Genomic DNA, 9,875 nt, shown 5'->3' with positions numbered 1-9,875 from the left:
AATCCACATTGACCAGCATGGTGAAGTATGACCAAATAACCCCGACAGCCTGAACGACAGTACAGTGCTTGGTTTGTGATTGTAAATATACAAAATGCTGTATTGCATTGTCTTTATACCCGACGTGTTCACGTAATTCGTTGACATTTTTGCGCAATTATTTTACAGTGGCATATCACTTTTGAGCCTCCGTGGGACAGCAATAGCTTGTCCTGTGGAATAAATCAGCCCCGTCAATGGGAATGTCGAGTTTCCATCGTTGGTAATGGAAATTAACCCCGCTGCACGCTCGTTTTATGTCCACAAGCCCAAACCAGATCTTCCAGAATATTAATCTAGGAGGAATCCGATGAGCTATGAAGCTATTTACTACAAATGTCCAATCGGGGTGGGTTAGCGAGTTACAACAATACAAAGCCCGATAGGAGTGCAAAATTGAGAAAAGGTAATAAAAACTACTGTATTAAATAACATTTTATAAGTATTACAAACTTTACATAAAATCCTGCCGATGTTTCAAAACTAAAGTGAAAGCTTGAGAGACAATTTGACTCTTTTTGCAAAGGAGTCCAGGGCGTGAGAAGTAACATTCGTCCCATGGGCTCCGGGGCAGGACGCGGAGCTCCATTTCTCGGTTTTGGTCTCCTGGCGGAGCTGCACCGAGGCGGGGGCCGCACGACGGCACGAGACATTCCAGCACAAACTGCTGCCTCCGGGGCACTCTCCGTGTTGACTCGCGTGAGCCGAGCAACGCTCTGTCGGCCCTGGGGGCATCTGTTAAACTCTGAAGGGCCACAGCGACCTGGAGGAGGTGACGTCACGCGTGGGCGACATGGCGGAGCGGCTGGAGGAGGAGGTGGAGGTGCCTTGCAAGCCCTCGCAGCCGGGCTCAGGTGAGGCGCGGTGGACGCGACACCCGCTCACTCTCCGCTCTCTCCTCTGTCCTCGTGGTGGTGGTGGTGGTGGTGGGGGGGGGGGATCGGGGTGAGGAGATGGCAGCGGGTGAGGTGCGATGCGTACGAGGCAAGGCTGCAGGTTCAGGTAGCTGGGCCCATTGCGGAGCTCCGCCGCTGGCTCCAACCCGATCAGCTCGCCCCCCCCGCCACCATCGGCGATGTCGACCCAGAGTCTCGCGAAGCTAAGCAGAGTTGGGCCTGGAACGCGCCTGGATGGGAGACCGCCGCGCGCGAAGCTCCGCGGCGCGGGCAGCAGAGGGCGCTGCAGTGCGGGCCTCGTGTCACCGTCACGCCGTGACCAGCGTGGTGAAGTATGGTCGTTACTACCCACGGCTGTTATTGAGGGAGGGGGGGGCTCGTCCAGCAGTGGTGGATGTACAAACCAGAGCTGCGCACAAGTTCAAGAGACACATTGCCCTGAGCTTGCTCTCTACTCCCGCTGGAGACTGCGTGAGATGGTGAGATGGGTGGCTGGGGAGAGCGAGGGGTGGGTGAGCTCCCGGTTCGTGTCTAAGAGGGCAGCGTGGCGCCGTGCCCGATGCCCAAATTCCACGAACTTTACAATAATGATGGGTCTTGATTCGGTGGCGAGATGTTAGCTCCCACGCCTGTTGTGCAGGAGGTCGTGGGTTCGATCACGACCCCCTGTCGCCTGCTGTATATTTATAAATTTTGCGTGTCTTTCTCTCCCCGTGGTCGCGTGGATATTTCTCTGGGTCCTCCGGGTTTTCCCTAGAATCAACATCACGCGTTTAGAATATTTGGCCTCTGTACATTTCCGCATGATATAAACCACTTCGTTGAGCTATCTTTTGTGGCCAGGTCGCTTTTGAAAAATGAGCGATATAGTTCAGTAGAGCTTAGTTGGTAAAATAAAAAGTTAATTTAGTTGAATTTATGACGACGTTGAATTGATTTCCAGCAAAAAAAACGCAGGGCAGTCCTTTGGAACCGCTCTAGATGTTTTCTGAAATGTTTGTCCATCCAGAGTATGTTTCGAGGAAGGGAGCAGCCGTCAAGCCCAATTCTCATGATGCACTGCTGCCTGATTTATAGTCTGGCCTTTGAATGCTGAACACTACTTCATGAAACAAGTGCATGTCATTGCGTTGAATGCACCACCCACGTCGATTACTGAATAATGGACATTATAATTCATAATTAAAGTCGTTTATTTTGGGTTAGATCGAGTAGGTATCATGCCAGACTTTACTATATAACCCTACACCACTCGCGTTAACACCTGGCGGCGCTGGTTGTAGTCTATAGCGAAACGTCGTACTTTATTTTAAATATTGTTTGATTTCCATCATTTCGCTTTTACTGATAAACCAAAATCGCATGGCACATTTGCCCACGTGATAGGTGTATTTCATTGGCTCAGGTTGTGGAGGGTTATATTTTAAAATGTACATGCCTATTTTTGGTTCTTTCGGTAAAGTCACGTAGATAGAAATACAAATAATAAATAATACAATTAAAAATGTACATAATAAATTGAAAATAATAAAAGCCAAAATGTACATGCCTACACAATCTAATCCAAAATTAACTATGAATAAATATTGGTTTTGAGAGCCTACGTATACAATTAATTAGCATTGTTGAGTTTATCTTTGATGATTCTGAAGGAGTACATTGTGCTTTGTGTGCTGCCTTGGAGCTTCATGCTTGATACCGGGCGGCACTGCAGCATGGTGCATGGCACCTGCCTGGGTGTCCCCCAGCATGTTGTCATGGCTCATACGGTGAGGGGGATTTTTGCCATGTGTGCAGTGGCTGTGGACCACTCTCAGACCGATCCCATGGAGATGGTCCCTCTGAAGCTGGAGGAGCCCATGGAGGTTTCCCTCCCTCAACCAGACTGTGCAGCCACACAGGAGGGCACCGATGTCGTCTCGGCTTCATCTTCCGCAGGTATCTCTTGAACGATTCCTCTTTCGTAATTGTCATTTGAAAATGCGAGCAAAAGAATTGTGAGCTGAAGACAACTTGAACTCATGTTTAACTGATATCTAACACATTCCTGCGGAGGGAGCTAGTAGGAACGTTGAGTTGCTCGGTCAATGGCCAGGGTCAACGGCGGCGTGGTGTATTCCGCAAATATGGCCGACTGTGAGGGCGGGCACAAGCCGGCGTGAGTAGGTTAAACGTTGAGTTTTATAAGGGCACCACGGGGTGACCAGCTCCTCCCCACCCAGCCCCACCCCTCCCACCCCCCACCCAGCCCCACCCTCCCCACCCAGCCCCTCCCACCCTTCCCTCTCCACCCAGCCCGACCCCTCCCATTTTTGGATGCAGGACGGACACAATAGTCCCCTGTGGGCTGGTGGAACCAGGTGGTTCCTACCAGTAAAAGTCATAAGAGAGTACCTTGGCCAAATGCTACTGTGGCAAAATTCCAAACTCCCCCGTCGACACATTGAGAGTTGAAAATCGGAGGTTCTGCTGGGTGGCACTTCAACTCAGGCAAAAAAAAATTGTGTGAGGATCAAGTGTGGCGGTCGCAGACTCCAGGATTCAGTTGGCCTACTCGTCGTGCTCACTTGCTCTATTCCCACCTCTCGTTCAACGTTTGTCACGGCAGACAGGCACGTTTCCATCCAGGAGTCTCTGGAGGATCTGGAGAACCTCGTCCAGGTGGACACTGGTGAGTTCCCTTCACCTCTTGATTCCAAAACATTCCGAGTTTGGAGCAGTCTGTGTGTGCCTGCAGGTGTAGAGCATGGCACGTCGCATGTGAAAAGCAGAGAACCTGTTTAAATGTACGTGACTGGATATAGCCCAGTTGTTGGCATGTCCAGCACCGGATCGGTTTGTGTGGATTCTATACTGTGGCGTGTGATGATTTACCCTGATCGTCATTCAGTTGTCATGGTTCTATTAAAAAATCTACGTTTTTAATGTAGTGATTAATGTAGTGGCTTCTGGTGGCTGGAGTGGTTTTGTGAACCCATTACATTTGTGATCTGTAAGCAAATCTGTGTATGTATTGTGAGCTTAAGAATGGACATTGATAAAACCATGTATTGTTACACACACACTGCAGAGTTATTTTAACGAAAAAAATTAAACACATTCGGAATCCGAAAATGTATTTATACTGGAGGAATCCAATGAGCTATAAAGCTCTTTCTCATCTATGTCCAGTCAGGGCAGGTAAGAGCATTACATTCGTCAATAACACTGCCTTAAACGGAAAAACATATTTATAAAATAGATATTATACAAGTTCAAATACCCATTATGTTGTCTTTCACTCTCCAGGGTCAAAAACATGAGTATCAACCTTGTGGAAAATCAACATTGCTTTTCCTATGGCAAGACTTACCCCTTCTGTGGGACTGTTTTAATGTCATTGTTGGCACTCGCATAGGATCCATAAGAAACAACCGTTCAAGGGCCACCACTAGAGGCGAACACCGGTCCACGCTGCTGTGAACAGGGAGACACTTTCACATGACTTTGCTTGTCAGTGACTTATTGCCGTTTTACAAATACGAAGGAGGCATCACAGCAATATGCTCCATTTGCTACTGCTTATGCAATTGTCTGGCTCAACCAGCTCACGGTCAAATTATAGTTGTTGCTCTACATCAACATCAGCCATACTTTATGGAAGAAGATTGCCACTTTGTGTGTTTTGAGCAGGAGGTAAGAGAGCCTGCCCACTCTGCTCAGAAGAAAAGTTCAGACCAACGTACAACCACAAGCTCAAGCGTCACCTACAGAATCTGCATTGGAAAGTGTCCCTGGAGTGCAATGGTAAGCCATCTTTCATTGCTCATGAAATATTGAAACATAGTTAATGTTACACTGACTACAACAGTGTTCTTCATTGGAAGGCCCATGGGCCACTGGCGTCTCCTGGTAGTCTTTGGTGCAGCCTCTGACATGTGCACTCCCCCTACCCTCCCGACAATACACTGCTGTCAACCAAAAGGTTTAAAATGTGTGGTGGCTCTCACACTGATGTCTTATTGGTGAAAGTGGCCTCCCTCTTAAAATTAGTGAAGAACACTGGACTACAACATTGACCCATTTGTTTTGCCTAATTCCCTCATACTAAAGTTCAGTAAACCCATTATGCTGTGACGTGCCTACTTCAGTATGAGCTCTCATCATAAACCAAACAAATTTCCACAGTGGAAAACAGAGGAGGGATCACACTCAGAGGGACCACCACCATGGAGATGCAGCTCGAGATGGATTGGGGGCATTGCAGAACTATGATGAACAATTGTAGATAGAATATAATTGCTGCTGATGATATGTGCCACTTCATTCGATGAAGTAATAGTGCAGAGGGTTGGCCCATATAAAACAGAAAGATGGATAAGAGCAAAACACTTATAAATTAGTCGATAAAACCCTCTTTATTGTATACCTACATAGAATAGGGGTGCGTACGTAGAGTGTGTCATCCTTTTTTTATGTTTTCTTAAAGTGAATTGTTCATTTACCAACTTGTTTGCAGTCCCAGGGTATTACAGTGGTTTTGTGACATCATCCCACAGGGTCATTCTTTGACTCACGGTCATATACTGCCAGCTGCAAGCGTTCCACGTGGTAATTTGTCTTGCGACGTGATGTCATGGCACAATTGGGATATATAAGTAGCAATATTAAATAATATTTATGAAATGGTGTGAGCCATTGCAATGTTGTTTGCTGGTGCTGTGTGTCTGCAGGCCTGCGCATGTGCATCTGCCACCTGCCGTGTCGCCTGCACAAGCAGTCCCATGGAATTGAGCCGGTGAACAGTTCCCCACCAACTTGTGTCCAAGTCCCAGTGAGCCACTCATCCAGCACTTTCAGAATACGATTACTCTGTCTGCACACTACCTTAAAGAATGCAAAATTTCACAAATTAATACAGTAGCTGTTGGCTTGTAGATACAGTAATACCCCGATTTACGTCTCCCCTTTTTACGTTGTTTCGCAAATACGTTGTCACTTTATGAATACCGCTACCTAATTTGCATTGCCTGAACCCACACAAATTCCATCCGACTGGCTACAATCCATCTTTGTGGCCATACCAAAGAAAGCAACAAGCCGGAAATGCGAGGACTACAGACTGATAAGCTTGATGAGCCACGTGCTGAAAGTCTTCCTGAAGGTGATCCAACAGCGCATACGCTCCACATGCGAAAATGCATTGAAGAACACACAGTTTGGCTTCTGCAAAGGACTAGGCACAAGAGAAGCAATCTTCTGTCTACAGATACTACTACAGCAATGCTACGAACATCAGAAAGAAGTGTACATCTGCTTCATAGATTACGAGAAAGCCTTTGACTCAGTCGACCACGACCGACTAGCAGCTCTATTAAAACAACTGGGACTAGATAAAAACGACATCAACTTCATCATTGCTCTTTATTGGAAGCAAACAGCCCAACTCCGATATGACAACGAATTGACAGACCCAACACCAATACAAAAAGGTGTACGACAAGGTTGCCCACTTTCATCCAGTCTTTTCAACATCTACTCGGAGCAGATTTTTGATCGAACACTAGCAGATAAAAACATTGGTATTAAAGTCAATGGACAATACATCAACAACATCAGGTATGCCGACGACACTGCACTGCTGGCCGATTCGGAACAAGACCTACAACAAATCTTGGACGAGGTTGCCACAGAGAGTCAAATATGGGGCTTACGAATTAATAAAAAGAAAACAAAGGTTATGAAGGTCAGCCGAACTACAAGAGAAATAACAATCAAGCTTGGCAGCGAAAAATTGGAACAAGTACACCGATTTAAATACCTTGGTGTAATCATTGACGATCAGTTGAACCATGAAGTCGAAATCAAGAGCAGAATTGAACAAGCAAGCCAAGCATTTATTAAATGGAAAACACTCCTTGCAGACCGCAACTTGAGTACATCACTGAAACTGCGCACACTGAAATGCTACATCTGGTCAATTTTGCTGTACGGAGTAGAGACGTGGACACTAACAACAACAGCAACAAAAAGGCTCGAAGCTTTCGAGATGTGGCTGTATCGAAGAATGCTGAAAATCCCATGGACAGCCAAAACCACCAATACACAAGTTCTGCAAGATATGGGCACCGACAGGCAACTGCTGAAGACCATCATTAGCAGGAAGTGTTACTACCTAGGCCACATTGCCCGAAACGACCACAAATACCAGCTATTAAAGCAAATCCTGGAAGGAAAAATCGAAGGGAAAAAACGACCAGGACGGCCAAAAACGACATGGCTCAGTAACATCAAAACATGGCTACAATTAACAACAGCACAAACTCTACACGCCGTGCTAGACCGGGACCAATATCATCGTGAAGTCGCACACGCCGTTAGGCAGCACTAAAGAAGAAAAGAAGAAGAACCCACACTTATGTCGCTGACAGCTTCCGTCCTTTCTCGTATCCGTCTCCTCTCAGCCTTCGCCTCCATTCATCACGCATAGTCAGCGAATGACCGTTGTGCCAAACGTGTGACCTCTTACAACAGCATTCGCATAAACTGCTCTTGCTGCCATCCACCGGTGCCTCCGGTGATTTGTTTGATCCATGTATCACGGGGGCAACCACGGGGGCGGTACCATTTCTTTGAGGGTCGCAGTCCACTTCGAACGTCAACCTCCAACTGAAGTGCGCCTCCACCTACCTTCTAAATTGCTTTGATTTACGTCATTTCGATAATCGTCGTATCTTTCAGGAGTGCATCCCCGATGTAAACCAGGATATTACTGTACATATCTGAGCTCCCTTGCATCGGCTGTCCAACATACATATTGGGATTATTAATGAGCAAATAATGTAAACACACAGCCAAGTGACTTTCAGGTACACCGCCACAGTGCCCTTGTCTAGCAATACGATAGCCACACGGAGTCCTCTTTGTCATCCATGACAGGAGCACTTTGACCCTGGGTACGTCACAATGTGGCACATGGTGGAAGTCACGCCTTGTTGTAACCGGGAGCTCGGATTTGAGAGTTGAATCGGTAATTTTTTTTTTTAAGAATCAGATTTGTACTGCTCGAGTTCCACGCATCAATACGGTATTTATTTTGACAAGAAACACAACAGCAGCCGCAACTAATACGTTTGGTTGCATCCTTTAAAATAAGTTTGGAATTTGAACTGTGAGCACTGCCACATGAGGTGAGTGCACGTATTTGATTAACATTCATTCCCTCTTGATGAGCAGCTGACCATCGTGTGAATGCTTTTTCCACATCATACCTGTACCGTTGATAAAATATTACATTTCCCGCCTGTGAACTTTCACGGCCGTGGCCTGCGTGGAAGTGTAACAACTGTGGCTGGATGCGGCGCGTTTGGCTGTGCCGATTGTAGCCGCCCTTGTTTTTTGGCACAGGCCCAGGGGAAGATGGCTGCGCACTACCACTGCGCCGTGTGCTCCGTGACTATCATCCGCAAGACCGACATGCTCAGCCACCTGCACCGGCACTACAAACGGGGCGAGACGTACGGCAACTACAGGGAAGGTAATGCCCACTGCTGCCGCTGAAGCTCAGTGGCCATGGCAGAGGCACTCAAGGGATTTGCCGGCCAGGGATTTAAAAAATATTTATATAATGATTACTTGGCACAGGCCCATTATATCAAGCAGTCGGCAACAAACAGCGTTATTGAATGTTATATGAACTTGGGGAAAAGAGACGGTGGGAGAGGATTCCAAAATTTAGCGCAGTGTATGTATGTACGGTGAACTTATTTCGCACCATACGTCTGCAACCGTGCTCAGAGGTGCGGGGGAAAGACAACAAACTAAACACAATCATTGCACAATGGGTGCATGAAAAGAAGCAGCAAAGATAAGTTTTTTTTATCGCCTACAGTGTGGTGGTTGAACGCAGTGTGTGCGCTGCTGCCTGTAAGTTACCAGTGGACGAAGTAAAGAACGCACCCAGACCAGACAGGACTCTCAAAGCTTCAAAGCTATCAATAACGACAACACGCGCTGTCACTATAACAAGACATGCGGTTCCAGTATTGACCTCATCAGCCACCTGCATACCCACAAACCCTGACCGTCATCCCTGTCCATGGATGACCGTAATACTGAACCTCTGGGACCGCAGACAATGACGTTGCTATAAATTGATTAAGTCAAATGACCTCGTCTGATAACACAATTGCGAGATAATTAGTGAATGAAGGACATGTAAAAAGGAAATTGCAAAATTAACAACCAATATCCGTTTACAAAAACAATAACAATGTCCAAATTGTACAGAATTACTTTGTCATGAGCCCTCTTATAATAGAACAATTTATATTAAGAAATTAACTGACTGCATTGATAATGATAGTGTGGAGGCTTTTGTAGTGTTGCACAATTTCTGTAATCCATCATCGTTGCCTACGTATGATTAATTCTCTCTCCATCCAGTGTCTTCTATAGCAGAACCCTCTTACCCTCCCTTCATTCAATTTTCCCACAGCTGGTGTGTTTCCACTGGTGTTATTATGATGATTACACTTGTTTGCCATGGAAAGCCTCACTTAGCCTCGGCACTCTTTTTCAGGACAGTACTTTCAAACGTTTTAGTAGTTGGAGGCAATGATTGCTACGTATATTCCAATTGAGTAATTTGCATGTAATTTTTTCAAATATGGCAGATTTGGACTATGACACCGGCACACAATGGTCTACTCTTGAGAATGACGTCACACCATCTTTAATGTCCATTATGAAGCAGAGGGCTAGTATTTTAAAAGTTAATACACCCGCAATATTAATTAGGGCGGCCGCTGGATTTGAACCGTGAACCTCTGCAGTTGCTGAGCCAAGTCACTCATGTACCAGGTCTCGTGATGTCGTTACACTTAGATGCCTTTTACAAGCGTAGTCACATTAGGTCGCTGCCCCTGCATGGCATGGAAGTGGGAGGGTGGGGGTGGCGTC

At 46.4% G+C, this 9,875-nt stretch overlaps 1 protein-coding gene across 2 annotated transcripts in view; it reads left to right on the top strand.

Moving 5' to 3' along the window:
• The first annotated feature begins 590 nt into the window (after positions 1–590).
• Positions 591–9,875, top strand: part of TRMT1L (tRNA methyltransferase 1L) — a 19,709-nt gene continuing 10,424 nt past the window's right edge. Inside the window, exons 1-6 of one of the 2 annotated variants that reach the window (XM_078603565.1) lie at positions 591–893; positions 2,733–2,873; positions 3,544–3,606; positions 4,608–4,721; positions 5,648–5,748; positions 8,322–8,451. In XM_078603565.1, the coding sequence (XP_078459691.1) occupies positions 833–893; positions 2,733–2,873; positions 3,544–3,606; positions 4,608–4,721; positions 5,648–5,748; positions 8,322–8,451 (610 nt within the window). In that variant the 5' untranslated portion in view covers positions 591–832. Of the gene's footprint in view, positions 894–1,189; positions 1,415–2,732; positions 2,874–3,543; positions 3,607–4,607; positions 4,722–5,647; positions 5,749–8,321; positions 8,452–9,875 lie in introns of those variants that run through there. The other variant, XM_078603566.1, reaches the window with a different exon arrangement.

The sequence above is a fragment of the Lampetra planeri genome, chromosome 20 (genome assembly GCF_965212315.1).
Source record: "Lampetra planeri chromosome 20, kcLamPlan1.2.h2, whole genome shotgun sequence".
In the NCBI taxonomy this organism is placed as follows: Eukaryota; Metazoa; Chordata; class Hyperoartia; order Petromyzontiformes; family Petromyzontidae; genus Lampetra; species Lampetra planeri.
Note: the sequence above shows the minus strand (reverse complement) of the source record. Positions and strands in the feature narration are given on the sequence as shown.